This window comes from Cibotium barometz, chromosome 14, assembly GCF_041138505.1.
Source record: "Cibotium barometz isolate CiBa-2024 chromosome 14, ASM4113850v1, whole genome shotgun sequence".
In the NCBI taxonomy this organism is placed as follows: domain Eukaryota; kingdom Viridiplantae; phylum Streptophyta; class Polypodiopsida; order Cyatheales; family Cibotiaceae; genus Cibotium; species Cibotium barometz.
The window spans coordinates 32,505,588-32,521,581 of record NC_141059.1 but is presented as its reverse complement, the minus strand read 5'-3'; the positions used below and the strand labels follow the sequence as shown (position 1 = coordinate 32,521,581).

The 15,994-nt window shown below is 36.9% G+C and overlaps 1 protein-coding gene across 1 annotated transcript; it reads left to right on the top strand.

Moving 5' to 3' along the window:
- Positions 1–5: 5 nt before the first annotated feature.
- Positions 6–635, top strand: LOC147631935 (pentatricopeptide repeat-containing protein At2g34400-like). Its single transcript, XM_086807980.1, has one exon. It carries the CDS (start codon positions 6–8, stop codon positions 633–635), a length of 630 nt encoding a protein of 209 aa, XP_086664106.1.
- Positions 636–15,994: the final 15,359 nt, after the last annotated feature.

Genomic DNA, 15,994 nt, shown 5'->3' with positions numbered 1-15,994 from the left:
ACAAAATGGGAAGTGCCTTTGAGCAGGATATTGTCATCCAGACTGCCCTCGTTAACTTGTATGGAAAATGTGGCCGATTTTCACATGCGTGCAGAGTTTATGAAAATATGTCGGAGCGTGATGAAGTGACACTCATCAGCATGATTTCGGCATGCGCCAACTGTACAGCCCTATCTGAAGGCAAACAGCTACATAAATATATTATTTGCAATGCATCTGAATCTAACATTGTTTTAGGGACTGCCCTCATAAACATGTACAGCAAATGTGGGAGCATCAAAGATGCTCGGAGGGTGTTTGACAGAGTGCCCCTGCGGAATATTGTGTCTTGGACTGCCATAATTGCAGCATATGCACAAGTTGGGCATGCAGAGGAAGCCTTTCAGTTATATCAACAAATGCTTGCTGAAGGGATATATTCAGATAAGCGCACCTGTAGTACAATTCTTGCTGCATGTTCCTCTCCAGCAGCTCTAGAAGATAGCAAAAGGATCCATGCTAGAATGGTTGATAGTGGGTTTGAGCATGATGTAGAATTACAGACTTCCCTTATCAGTATGTATGGCAAGTGTGAGAGTATCAAGGCCGCAGTGAAGGTCTTTGACAAGAAGCATGTACAAAATGTGGGCTTATAGAACACCATGTTGGCTGCATATATCCAGCATGGGGATGCAAAAGAGGCCATGCAACTTTATCGACGCATGCAAAAGAAGGATCTTGAACCAGACAAGGTGACATTTAGTACCATTCTTAGTGCATGCTCTGTTCTGGCAGACCTACCCGAGGGCAAGGAGATCCATGCAAGCATCAGAAATGCAGGATTGCAGTCAGATGTCATTATAGGGATTGCCCTTATCAATATGTATACGAAATGTGGGGGTCTCGAGAGTGCAGCCAGGGTGTTCAAAACTTGGCATATCAAAGATAAGAGATATGGACTACCCTGAGCGTAAGGCACCAGCCTATATAGCAACTTGGTGGCACATACCGGAGGATGTGCAGGTTTAGAGGGGGTCGATGTCGTGCTGTGGCACGTCTATGCAGTGAAAGCATGTTCATGGAACAACTTATGTGGAATCTGGGCCTTGAGCAGCAAGGACAGATATGGAAGGTATTCACTCAGATACAGTGGCATTGGAAGCTGTATGAAGGTGTACAGGATGGGACACTCCAATTCATGTGGATGCGGCCAGCGGTGGTTTTGTGGTACCATTTTTGTACCCGGAGATAAAGTGGGATTTTAGGTTACCATGTGTGAGGAGCATTGATGTGAGTGGCCATTACTGAGGCAAGAAAAATAAATGAAATATATGATACAAGTGGCCAATAATATAAAGGGCCACATGGAAGCTTTGTGAGGGGCCAACGTAGCTGCCAGCACGTAGCCTAGAAGCTGGCGAAAAATCCAGAAGGTGGCCGCCCAGAGAGGAATCCGGCCGTCGTGGACGAAGGGAGGGGGCTCGCCTACTCGAAACAAAGGGGGGGGGGGAGCTCCCGCCTCGGCAAGGGGGCAGCTCTGCTCTACCTCCAAGACTATCTTCATGCAACAGCCCAATCTGCTGGAGCTCGGAGCCCCGATCAAGATTGTGGTGACATTCATGGACAATACTCTGATCTGTTGAGGCTTTTTTGGCCGCCGCCACCACGGCCACAAATCAGAAGAAAGATGCGGAGGATGAAGGTGAGAATGACAGAGGGTAGCTGTGTGTATCTGGGAAGTGGGTGGGGGCCTCGCAAAGCCCCACAAATACAACATGGAAAAGGGCGCATCCCCACAGAGGCGGGGGGGGGGAAAGCATGTCTTCGCAACATCCCAACAAAGTCGCTGCCGTTATTGGCAAAGAAATTCGAATTGAGCGCCAGCTTTGCAGCAGCTGTGTACTTAGAAGCGGCTCGTTGGCAGCGACGGACTGACTCCATGCAGCGCGGGCATTTTAAACAGGAGAAACAATTCTGTACAAGACAAATTTTACTGAAGTAGCATAGAAATGCTGGAAATGGGGCTGATTGACACCATTCAGGCTGGAGATATGTTTGTGCTGCTATCACCATCAGGTGCTTTCTACCATGCCGAGAAGGTACCTGGAAAGCCTACAATGTGGAGCTTTGATGTGCAAGATGATGCTACTGCAGTCAATGCCAAGACAATGGTGGAGGTGCTGAAGAGTGATTGTGGCGGTTTTGTTGGATTTCGTTCACATCATGCAGAAGGCAAGATTCTGCAAGCATGCAAAGATAAAAGGATGTTTCTTCGTTTCAGCAACCATAACTTTGACAAGTGGGAGCAATGGACCATTTATGGAAGTTCACTGAGCAAAACTTTGCTTGTCAACAGGAAGTTTCCGGAGAAGCAATTTGAGGCATCATTTGATGAATTATTAATCACAACACGGGCATCTCTCACTGTTTTCCTAAAGAAGCTGAAGACCAAGTTCACAGAAAAAAATCAAACTAATTACAAGGGCATGTATAGATGAGGTGCCAGAGGGATCCATGTCACAAGTGCAAAATGCCATGGTGCCTGGTAGTGGAGACTCTTCTGAGGGACTTATTTAGACTGCAAGAGGAATTGATGCTCATGTGTTTTTTTTATTGTGATGATGTTTATATAAATGTGATGCCTCTTGAAGAATTATATGTTGTGGTTCTTTACTGGGATTTTGGATGTAACTCTCACAGCCAGACACCCAGTGTGTTCCCGGCTAGACCGCACACGTCACGACATCGTGCACCCACTTTTCCAAATAAAAATGTATCTAATGGGGCTAATTCTAAGCCGAATGATGTAAATTCTGTTGGAGCTATATATAGCTAGCCCTAACTCACTCTAGGTCTTGCCTAACTCCCTCCTTCGATATCCTCATCCTTTGTTGGGGACGAGAATTCATAGGCGCAATGTTATCAAGATGTGGTTGCACACTTGCTTGGTTGTACGATTGAAACCGTAAATTTTGTAAGCGCTCCATTGAAAATATGCCAGCGTCATGAATATGCTGGTTGCAAATCCTTCGTTTTCAAAATATTTGGTACTTACATCGCATGCATGGACACGCTATTCTCTCTTCAAGATTGAGAGGCTCCATTTACCAGGATAACATGTATATGTAGCTCATTAAATGCAAATCATTACGCATTACACAAATCATTAAGCATTATGTAAACCATAAAACAGGGCTTCTTTTCCCCAGCCGTGAGGGAGATTTTAAAAATAACATTTAAAGCGTTAAACGGGCTTCTTTTCCCCAGCCGTTGAGGGAGATCAAGTATACATTAGCGATGTTTAGGCATATACATTAGCTTATGGATATATGCTTTAGGCATATACATTAGAGTATATACATATAGACATAGCGTCGACATACATGTCTTAGACATTAGATTTCAAGTCGAAGAAGAGACCGAAACGCCTTGGGTATGCGCCAAAAAGAAAATCTCTCTCTCTCGCAAAGTGTGTGTGTGTGTGTGTAAAGACAAATAAGCACATACATTAATTTCTTATGCACTCACATATATGCTAATATTAGCATATATGTGCATAAAACAACAAGCTTGCATACTCATAATTTCAATTAATAATTACAAATTGAGAACAAATTAAAACATAACAAAAAGAGAAGTAATAAAACAACATAATTGGTAATGTGCTTACCTCTCAAATGTGGATTGGTGGATAGTGCATGTTCGAAGCAGATTTGCAAGCTAGGACACACGTGGGAGGAACAAACCTACACACACATTGCATACATTAGTAATAGATGCACATACACAAGCTCTCTCACTCTCTACATCTCTCACAACACACACATACAAATCCTCTCTCCAAACATAATTAAGAAGGTAAAAAGAAGGATGGAGAGAGGGGAAGGAGATATACACACACATCACACATTTACCCTAATTCTCTCCACACACACACACACACACATAAGAAGATGAGGAGATGGAGAGAGGCAAAATGCCCAAGGAGAAAGAGGGAGATCTACACACACACTTCACTAATTCTCTCCACAATAACACACACACAAACACACACATCAAGAGTGGGTCGAATGGAACAAGGCGAACGCCTGAGGGAGATGAGGGGAAAGACACGCATACCTTGTCTTGACATTCCAAGCCTTGCAAAACAGAGAATGAGAGGTTCTCGGCTGTAAAAAAGTTACGGGCGTCAGTATCTGCGTCGAAATATGCGTCGGTATAAGCGTCGGTATCTACTATAGTATATGCTACGGTATAAGCGTCGATATCTGCTACGGTCAATGATTTTATATTCACGTGATCACAAGATTTTTTTTGTTAATAACACTTGTGAACATGTTATTCACATGTTCACATGTTTTCATGTTCTCAAAATAGCAGGTTACCAATGACCTGGTAACCTGCCGAAGTCCGCCGAACTTTTTGTTTTCCCGACGGGCCCGCCGAGAAAATCCATTTTTCTGGCGGGAAAAAAAGTTAAAAAAATGGTCAAAATATTTTCATGTTCACAGTCATTCCTACCACTTTTGGGCCTTTTGGACTCATTTATGATGTCAAAAGTTCAAAATTCTTTGTACAAAAAAGTTATCTCTAAATTTATCACCTTAAGCTCGATTACCATCAATTATCTTATTATACTTCCAATTGAGTCTAATTGACATCAATTAATATCCAATTGAGTCCAATTGGTATCAATTAAGTCTAATTGGGTGTCAATTGATCGATTGGGCTCAATTGACATCAATTGACACCCTATTGGACTCAATTGGGCTTAATTGGACTTAATTGGATTCAATCAATTGACACCCAATTGGACACAACTGGGCTTAATTGGACTCAATTGACATCGATTAACACCCAATTGATGTCAATTGAGCTCAATTGACATCAATCCTAGTCAATTGATATCCAATTGATGCCAATTGAGCCGAATTGACACCAATTGCACTCAATTGGTACCCAATTGATGTCAATTGAGTCCTCAATTAACATCAATTAACACCCAATTGAGTTCAATTGACATCAACTAATACCCAATTGAGTCAAATTGATATCAATTAAGTATAATTGGGTGTCAATTAATCAATTCGATTCAACTGATATCAATTGACATCCAATTGGACTCAATTGACATCAATTGGGTGCCAATTGAGTCCAAGTGACACCCAATTGATATCAATTGCATCCAATTGGGCTTAATTGACATCAATTCACACCTAATTGATGGCAATTGAGTCTAATCCGGTTCAATTCACACCCAATTGATGTCAATTGGGCTCAATTGACATCCAATTGATGTTAATTGGACTCAATTGACATCAATTAACACCCAATTGATGTCAATTGAGCTCAATTGACATCAATCGTAGTCAATTGACACCCAATTGATGCCAATTGAGCCGAATTGAGCTTAATTGATATTAATTGCACTCAATTGGCACCCAGGCACCCAATTGATATCAATTGAGTCCGATTAGACTCAATTAACATCAATTAATATCCAATTAAATCTAATTAACATCAATTAATACCTAATTGAGTCAAATTGATATCAATTAAGTCTAATTGGGTGTCAATTGATCAATTGGGCTCAATTGATACCAATTGACATCCAATTGGACTCAATTGACATCAATTGGGTGCCAATTGAGCCCAAGTGACATCAATTGGGTGCCAATTGAGTCCAAGTGACACCCAATTGATATCCATTGCATCCAATTGGGCTCAATTGACATCAATTCACACCTAATTAATGTCAATTGAGTCCAATCACGTTCAATTCACACCCAATTGATGTCAATTGGGCTCAATTGACACCCAATTAACTCAGCCCAATTGATAACAATTGAGTCTAATTCAAACCCAATTGAGTCTAATTACATCTAATTGGACTCAAGTGACATCAATTAACACCCAATTGATGTCAATTAAACTCAATTAACATCAATTAACACCCAATTGATGTCAATTCAGCTCAATTGACATCAATCGTAGTTAATTGACATCAATCGTAGTTAATTGACACCCAATTGATGTTAATCGAGCCAAATTGGGCTTAATTGACATCAATTGCACTCAATTGGCACCCAATTGATGTCAATTGAGACTCAATTAACATCAATTAACATCCAATTGAGTTTAATTGACATCAATTAATACCCAGTTGAGTCAAATTGATATCAATTAAGTCTAATTGGGTGTCAATTGATCAATTGGGCTCAATTGATATCAATTGACATCCAAGTGGACTCAATTGACATCAATTGGGTGCCAATTGAGTCCAATTGACACCAAATTGATATCAATTGCATCCAAGTGGGGTCAATTGACATCAATTCACACCTAATTGATGTTAATTGAGTCCAATTAGGTTCAATTTATACCCAATTGATGTGAATTGGGCTCAATTGACACCCAATTGATATCAATTTGGCTTAATTGATACCTAATTGATATTAATTGGACTCGATTGACATTAATTAACACCCAATTGATGTCAATTAAGCTAAATTAGGCTTCATAGATATCAATTACACTCAATTAGCACCTAATTGATATCAATTGAGTCTAATTGAGCTCAATTAACATCAATTAACATCCAATTGAGTCTAATTGATATCAATTAACACCTAATTGAGTCAAATTGATATCAATTAAGAGTCTAATTGGATGTCAATTGATCAATTGGGCTCAATTGATATCAATTGACATCCACTTGGACTCAATTGACATCAATTGGGTGCCAATTGAGTCTAATTGACACCCAAGTGATATCAATTGCATCGAATTCACCCAATTGAGTTTAATTGCATCTAATTGAACTCGATTGATATCAATAAACACCCAATTGATGTCAATTAAACTCAATTAACATCAATAAACACCTAATTGATATCAATTGACTCCAATTGGGTTTAATTGACACCCAATTGATGTCAATTAAGTCCAAATAGATACAATTAGGCTCAATTGACACCTAACTGATGTCAATTGAGTCCAATTGGATTCAATTGAGTCCAATTGGGTTAAATTGGATGCAATTAGGCTTAATTGATGTCAATTGAATTAAATTGGATGCAATTTACCAATTGATGTCAATTGAGTTCAATTGGATGCAATTAGGCTCAATTGACACCTAATTGATGTCAATTGAGTTCAATTCATACCCAATTATTGTTAATTGTGTCCAATTGAGCTCAATTAACACCCAATTGATGTCAATTGGGCTCAATTAACATCAGTTAACACCCTATTGAGTCCAATTGGGTGTCAATTGATATCAATTGAGCCTAATTGATCAATTAATACCCAATTAGACTTAATTGATGTCAATTAGACTCAATTCATTCAATTTAGCATCAATTATAATCAATTGACATCCAATTGATATTAATTGACAGTTAATTGATGTCAATTGAGCCCATGTGACATCAATTGTATGTCAATTAAATCCAATTGATGTCAATTGAGCCCAATTGACATCAATTGTGTGTCAATTGATACACAATTAGCTTCAATTGGGCTCAATTGACATCAATTGACACCCAATTGATGTCAATTAGGCTCCATTGACACCCTATTAGACTCAATTTGGCTCAATTGACATCAATTGACACCCAATTAGACTCAATTTGACTTAATTAAGTCTAATTGGACTCAATTAGACTCAATTTGGCTCAATTGATATCAATTGACACCCAATTAGACTCAATTTGACTCAATTGACACCCAATTAGACTCAATTTTACTCAATTGACATCAATTGACACCCAATTTGATGTGAACTGATGTGAATTGAGCTCAATTGCATCGAATTAGGCTCAATTGACATCAATTGATACCTAATTAATATCAATTGAGAGCAATTGATGTGAATTGATGTCAATTAAGCTCAATTGCATGGAATTAGGTTTAATTGACACCCAATTAATATCAATTGAGTGCAATTGAGCCCAATTCAGCTCAGTTGTAATCAATTGACACCCAATTGATGTCAGTTGCATCCAATTTGGCTCAATTGAAACCCAACTGATGTCAATTGAGTCCAATTGATGTTAATTGGCACCCAATTGATGTCAATAAGGTTCAATTGATGTTAATTGGCACCCAATTGATGTCATTTATGTCCAATTAAGCTCAATTGACACCCAAATTATCCAATTGAAGTCAATTAGACTTAATTGACTTCAATTGTGTTAATTGGATATTAATTGATATCAATTAACACCCAATTGCTATCAATTGAGTCTAATTCGGCTCAATTGATACTCAATTTATATCCAATTGGGTGTGAATTGAGCTCAATTGTATCATATTAGGCTCAATTGACATCAACTGACACACAATCGATCACACAATTGAGTGCAATTGAGCCCAATTGAGCCCAAATGATATCAATTGTGATCAATTGACACCCGATTGATGTTAATTGCATCCTATTGGGCTTAATTGAGCACAATAAGATGCAATTAACATCCAATTGAGTGTCAATTGAGTGCAATTGAGCCCAATTGAGCTCAATTGATATCAATTGACACCCAATTGATGTCAAATGAGCTCAATTGAGCTTAATTGACATTAATTGTAATAAATTAACACCCAATTGAAGTCAATTGGGCTTAATTAATATCAATTAACATCCAATTATTATCAATTGAGTCCAATTCGACTCAATTGATACTTAGTTTACACCCAATTTATGCAAATTGGGTGTAAATTGGGCTCAATTGCGTCGAATTAGGCACAATTGACATCAATTGACACCCAATTAATATCAATTGAGTGTAAATCAAGTGTAATTGAGTCCAATTGGGCTCAATTGAGTGCAATGATGTCATGGACAATTGAGTCAATTGATGTAAGTATAGTTAGATTTAATTGGTGTGTCAATTGAACTTAAGGCCAGCAAATTATACAAAACTTTTTTTGTGCCAAGAATTTTAAACTTTTGACATCATAAATGAGTCCAAAAGGCCCAAAAATGGTAAGAATGACAGTGAACATGATTTTTTTTATTTTTTTATTTTTTTTTTATTTATCCACCGGGAAAATGGGTTTTCTCGGCGGGCCTGCCGGGAAATGAATTTTCCCGGCCGGATTACTGGCAGAGAAGGTTTTTTGCAGGTCATAAAAAATGCCCGTGAATATACACTGTGATCACAAGAATTTTTATGTTAACAACAGGTTTTGTTAACGTGATCACGAAATTGTGAAGACGTTAATGAAATCCCTGATCCTAACTCCTCTTATCACATCCTAACTCATCCTTTATGCATACCTCTACAAGAATTTCAATTGTGATAAAAGTAACACTTTTACAATAAAATAATCATTTTTTTGTAATACTTTTATAATAAAATAATAATTTATTTATTTTTTTTATTTCTATGCATAAAATTCAATATGATGAAAATAATATTTTGATAATAAAATAATTATTTTTTTGCAGTTTTATAATAAAATAATAAAATATTCATCTTTTATGCACACCTCTATGCATGAATTTTAATTATGCTAAAAGTAACACTTTTATAATAAAATATTCATCTTTTATGCATACCTCTATGCATGAAATTCAATTATGCTAAAAGTAATACTTTTATAATAAAATATTCATCTTTTATGCATACCTCTATGTATAAAATTCAATTATGCTAAAAGTAACACTTTTGATATAAAATTTTATCCATTATGCATACTTCTATGCATGAAAATAAAAATGATAAAAGTAACACTTTTGATATAAAAATTTATCCATTATGCATACTTCTATGCATGAAAATAAAAATCATAAAAGTAACACTTTTGATATAAAAATTTATCCATTATGCATACTTCTATGCATAAAAATAAAAATGATAAAAGTAACACTTTTGATATAAAAATTTATCCATTATGCATACTTCTATGTATAAAAATAAAAAATGATAAAAGTAACACTTTTGATTTAAAAATTTATCCATTATGCATACTTCTATGCATAAAATAAAAATGATAAAAGTAACACTTTTGATATAAAAATTTATCCATTATGCATACTTCTATGCATAAAATAAAAATGATAAAAGTAACACTTTTGATATAAAAATTTATCCATTATGCATACTTCTATGCATAAAATAAAAATGATAAAAGTAATACTTTTGATATAAAAATTTATCTTTTACGCATAATATAAAAATTTATTTTTTTCATAATTACAATGAAATTCTTTCAATTAATCTAGGATGATAATTCTTAGAATATGGTAGGAAGTCCTCTTTTCATGCTTTGAATGAAATTATTTTATGTGTAAATTTTTATAAAATTTTACCATAGCTCCGCTACTATGACTGATAAATCTCAATTATTTTAAAAGATAAAGCTTATCTTTAAGAGAATGATTAGAATGATCCCTAATTGGATCATTAACCCTTAATGGATTAAATAAAAAATAATCATAAACTAAAAGCATAGATAAAAAAAACTATTAATTTGTTCTCAAGCATAGATTAATCTTGGATTAAGGAAAAGCTTTATGAAAAGCTTCATTTGGATTGAGAATGGGTCATGAGTATGACCATTTCTTAAGTGAGAGAGAGAAAAACCATTAGAATTAAACATAAATAGAAATTTATGTAATTCTTTACTATCATTAATCAATATACTTCAATAGCATTCAAAAACCATACCAATTAAGCTTCTCAAGCTTGAGAGGGATTGAGAAGAGAGAAACATTGAGAAATTATAGAAAAGATCAAAATTCACCATACTTACCTTACAAATTGCTTGATTCTTTGTTCACGGTAGAGGCCCCCAACCAATCAATTGGTTTAGTATGTTGATGGAGCCACCAGTGGGATTGAAGAAAGAGGGAAGTGTCAAAAACTAGTGAATTATTAAAGAATTCACAGTTCTTGGCTTAGGTGGAGTAGAGTAACAATGCATAAGACACTATATATTTTCAACAAGGAGAGGCTTCTATTTATAGGAAAAATTGATCTCCTAACCAAACAAACTAATTCTAGAATTTTCCAAGTCAGTTTGGTCACTTTTTGACCATTTTTAGGTCAATTAAGCTAACTTTTTGGAACTAGACTTGAAGGAGGAGAGAGGAGAGATGAAATATCTCAATTTTTATGAGTTTAAAACTCATTCAAGCATGTGAATTAGGCGCCTCATTGAAGGCCCTCCTTTTCCTTACTGATGTGTCAAAAATGGAATCATTACACTCTTGAAAAATATCTCATATTTTTATATTACTCATAATTTCTTACTATTAAACCTTGTACATTTTCAACTCTTCATCTCATGTGAGCATTGAAGGGACTCACCTTCCTTACCTAGGTGTCAAAATGGAATCATTATACCCAAAATATCTCATATTTTTAATATTGCTCATAGTTTCTTACTAATAAACCTTGTACATAGTCAACTCTTCATCTTATGTGAGCATTTACTCATTTTTGGGTATCTTCTTTTAAAAATTTGGATTTATCTCCTCCCTACACATGGATTGATCCTATTGGCCTCTAGGAACCTTAATTGGACCATAATCCAAAGATTTCTGAAAATCTAGACCCTTAGACTAAGGTTCTTTATACCTATTTCCAATTAATTCCAATTGCACATTGGAAAATTCTTTTTGAATTTCTGTTTCAGGGGAATTCATCTTAATTATATGAGATATTTTTCTATCTAAAAATATTCAAAATCTGAATATTCTCTCTCTAGAATATTTTCTCTCTCTAGGTTAAAACAATTAGAAACAAGGTCTTTATATTTTTGAAGAGGGATTGATTACAAGGGAAGATACTAGACATCAAAAAGGGGTTGGGGGAGGAATCTTACATTCTACCCCGCTTAAAAAACGCGAGATATCCTCATCTCGCAGGTGGAGTATGATCTCTTTCATCTTCTTCTTCTTCTTCAATCACTTTCAACGTTACGCCTTGGAAGTGGACGGCCGATTTTTCCCTGGTATTCTCCTGGAGTATGGATGACTTGAGAACTGTCGGTTAAGCCCTTGGTTTTCAATTGCAGTATAGATCTGCCCTTTTTTCCTCTTCTACTTCTTCTGAAATTGTGACTGCTCTGGCTGCTGCAGTCTAAGGTGTAATTCTTTCTCTTTGGTTGCCCCTGTTCTGGAAAGGAATTCTGAGGTTACTCTGGATAGAGGCAGATGGTTGAGTTGGAGTTCATTTGGGGTTACCCTGGCTTGGGCGAGACGGACCCTGATTAGACTGGTATGAAGGGATTGATCTCTAAATTCGAGGTCCTAGACTTCCTTGTCCCCTTGACATGGTAGGAGTTGGGCAGTCTTTTAACTGATGACCAAAACCTTGGCATCCAAAACACCGGTTCTCACTTCTGAGTTCATCGTTCTGAATCCTTAGAGTAGGTGGGACTCTTGAGAAGTATTCTGGGAAAAGGTTCTTCCTTTTTTAAACAGAATCTTTCTTTTATTTTAGAGAGAGAATAATTATAAGATCAGAAAGGGAGGTTCTTACTCCTGTATACCTCGAAGGCTGGGGGAAGAATCTTACATTCTACCCCACTTGAAAAGTGCGAGATGCCCTCATCTCGCAAAGTAGAGGACAACTCTTTTTCTTAAGATCCAATTTATTCCGGGGTTCCTTATATTCTGGTCAACCCAACAGAATACGGGGATAATTATCCCTTAAATAGAACTCATCATTAAATAACAATTCATTCAAATCATATCATTCATATCTTTAACACGATAATGGTCCATTAGATCGAAAAATTCCCTTCTGAACATTCCTCTACGGGAATTTCAGTTAAGCAAGTTCTCAATTTGTCATCCCTTAACTTGATCTACCGAGTCAAGTGTTAACAGTAACAATCTGACAACACAATCCACTAATCTCATAGTGATTTGCTGAATTCATTATCATCATTCCTGTTATGAATATCATCACAGGGACTCGTCCCATTCATCCTCATTGTGGTTTCGCTCAGCTTATTACATTTCAACTAAATTTGAGAAATCATCATTTTTCAATCAGAATCCAAATCAATTCATCAATTTTCAAACAGAATTAAAAATCATATCAACCACATTCGAATTCATCATCTGGATAGCATTAACGCTTATAATTTCAAGTCTTAGATTTACTCGTATATACTGTCAGTAAAAAGCTGCAGTTATACTCTCGGTATATACGGTAGTCACGGCCCTTGGAATTATAAGGTAAATACCATCATGTCTAGGCCTCAAGCAAGTCAGGGATTCTATATAATTGCGGTATTTCCATCTGAAGACTCAATTACCAAATTACGAATTTCAGTTTGAATATCAAATTGTATGAATTATATCACACAATTACAACCTTTTTGTGCTTCTTGATAAATTTTTGACATAATTGGTTTCTCAGTTGATCTTTATTAGCCAAATGCTCTGATACCAACTGTAAATCCCTGTGCCCACCGAGCAACGGATTCGGAGTACTAGCAGCGGAAGTAGCACTTCTCGCACGAGACAGGGGTCCCACACTCGGGGCCTCACCGAGGAATATCCGAACAAGAGACTAATCCGACGGTTGTTCCAAAACCAACGAACCCAGAAAAACTTCCTTTACCCGGAAAGCACGGGCGATTCCACCAGGATAACTTTTTACTCTAACGTAGTCAAGACCATTACTGATCAAGCTGATCCAACTGCATCTATAAAGATACTCGGTCAGATCAAGGAAGAAACTTGCACTTGGATCATTGGGATCAACGCTTTTTTCCCCATTCAAGAGGCACGGCCGTTGATTCCTATCCATAGAACAATTACTGTCCGGGATTTACTTCATCTATCATAATAACAAAAATTAAGTCTCGATTACGGATCCATCAGCCAACCTAACCCCATCCAATCCCATGGGTTAGCCAACCGCCCAACCATTGTAGTGATGGGATCCGATTTGGAAATTGGTTAGGTTTTGTCCCGGGTACCAAGGAAAAGAGTTCCAAGTCCCCCTAGCCGGAAGTTCATGCAAATATAAAACTAGCCACACCACTTACACACCCAATATGAAATTGCCTTTTTCTTAGCATCAGCTAACTTTAAAACAATCCTTTAATGAAACCATAGTACCACTGATCACAATCTTCCAATTTATCCGGTTGATTCATAATTTTCCATCATTCCTTCATCAGAGTATCTATGGCATCATTGGCAACTAGAACGCTCACCACCTGTCCACTCAGGGGCCTTTTCAATAGTTCCTAGAGCCCATAATACTCGACAATATAATCACTTATAAAAATCAAGATGGACTCTCGTTGAAGATCAGCAAGATCAACCAACAGATCCATAAAAAGAGCCATGGACTCATCCATTAAAGACCAGCAAGGTCAATCAACCAGATCCATGCCCGGTTTTAGAAAACAACTCTTACTCCTTGTTCCAATATCTTCCTCGACGCACGCGTGGGTATCCTGGGGGACCCAGAGCGCCCGAGCACCGTATGGTGAGCACCCTCTAGGATCCTTTCGCAGGTGACCTAGCGCTTCACTCATAGGCCGCTTCCTTGGTCCCTCATCCACCGTACCGGAAGCTCACCAATTAAATCGAACCGAGGCTGGTCAAGACCTCGGTCGACCTTGCTACACGAGACGTCCTCCATTGACTCTCCGTCAGCAGTTGTAACTTTATTAGTTAGGTCTCCATAACCTTAATCCATAAGACGGTCAAAATGCTTTCCCAGCATTCTTGACATAAAACAGTCATTTACAAACAGTCACAAAATACAGTTTCTATATCAAACTTGCGTCTTTCCACATTATCCCTCCTCAATCCACATTACTTATTCCACATTCCCTTCATATGTACTCATTCTCATCCATTCATTCATATCGACGATACACTATTTCTCATACACATTCACATTCATTATTCTTCATACACATCCATGCATACATCCATTTTCACATCCTTATTCATACATCCACATCCACATACATACATGCACATTCACATCCATACATCCACATCTTTATGCATACATCCACATCTACATGCATACATCCACATCTACATGTATACATCCACATCCGTATCTACATCCATTCCTCCACATCCACATTCACATCCACACATCCACATACATACGTGCACATTCACATCCATACATACATACATCCATTTCCTCCTTCCCATTCATATAGCTGCATATGCCTTCACATCTATTCTTTTACATCACATCCATTCTCGCCTTATGACAGCCCATATACATCTTATCTCATCACATACACTTCTTATCTCATCCCATACACATCTTATCACACCTTAACTCATCTTATCACATCCTAACTCATCTCATATACATCTTATCTCATCTTATCACATCTCATACACCTCTTATCACATCTCATACACCTCTTATCACATCTTAACTCATCTTATCACATCCTAACTCATCTCATATGCATCTTATCTCATCTTATCACATCTCATACACCTCTTATCACATCCTAACTCCTCTTATCACATCCTAACTCATCCTTTATGCATACCTCTATGCAAGAATTTTAATTGTGATAAAAGTAACACTTTTACAATAAAATACTCATTTTTTTGTAATACTTATAATAAAATAATAATTTATTTATTTTTTTCATTTCTATGCACGAAATTCAATATGAGAAAAATAACATTTTTATAATAAAATAATCATTTTTTTATAGTTTTATAATAAAATAATAAAATATTCATCTTTTATGCATACCTCTATGCATGAATTTTAATTATGCTAAAAGTAACACTTTTATAATAAAATATTCATCTTTTATGCATACTGTGAGGTGAAAAAAAGAAAGAAAACCCTGCCTCTATAGCTCTCCTCAGCGGAACATACGCCCTTCTAGGCAAAGAACAACACTTGAGTTCGATCCTCAGTCAAACAATGCCAGAGCAACTCCTCAGTGGTGGGGGCACCAGAAGGATGTGAGGTGAAAAAAGAAAGAAAACCCTGCCTCTATAGCTCTTCCATCTCGCAAACTTGGAATCACACACACGAACGGGGGC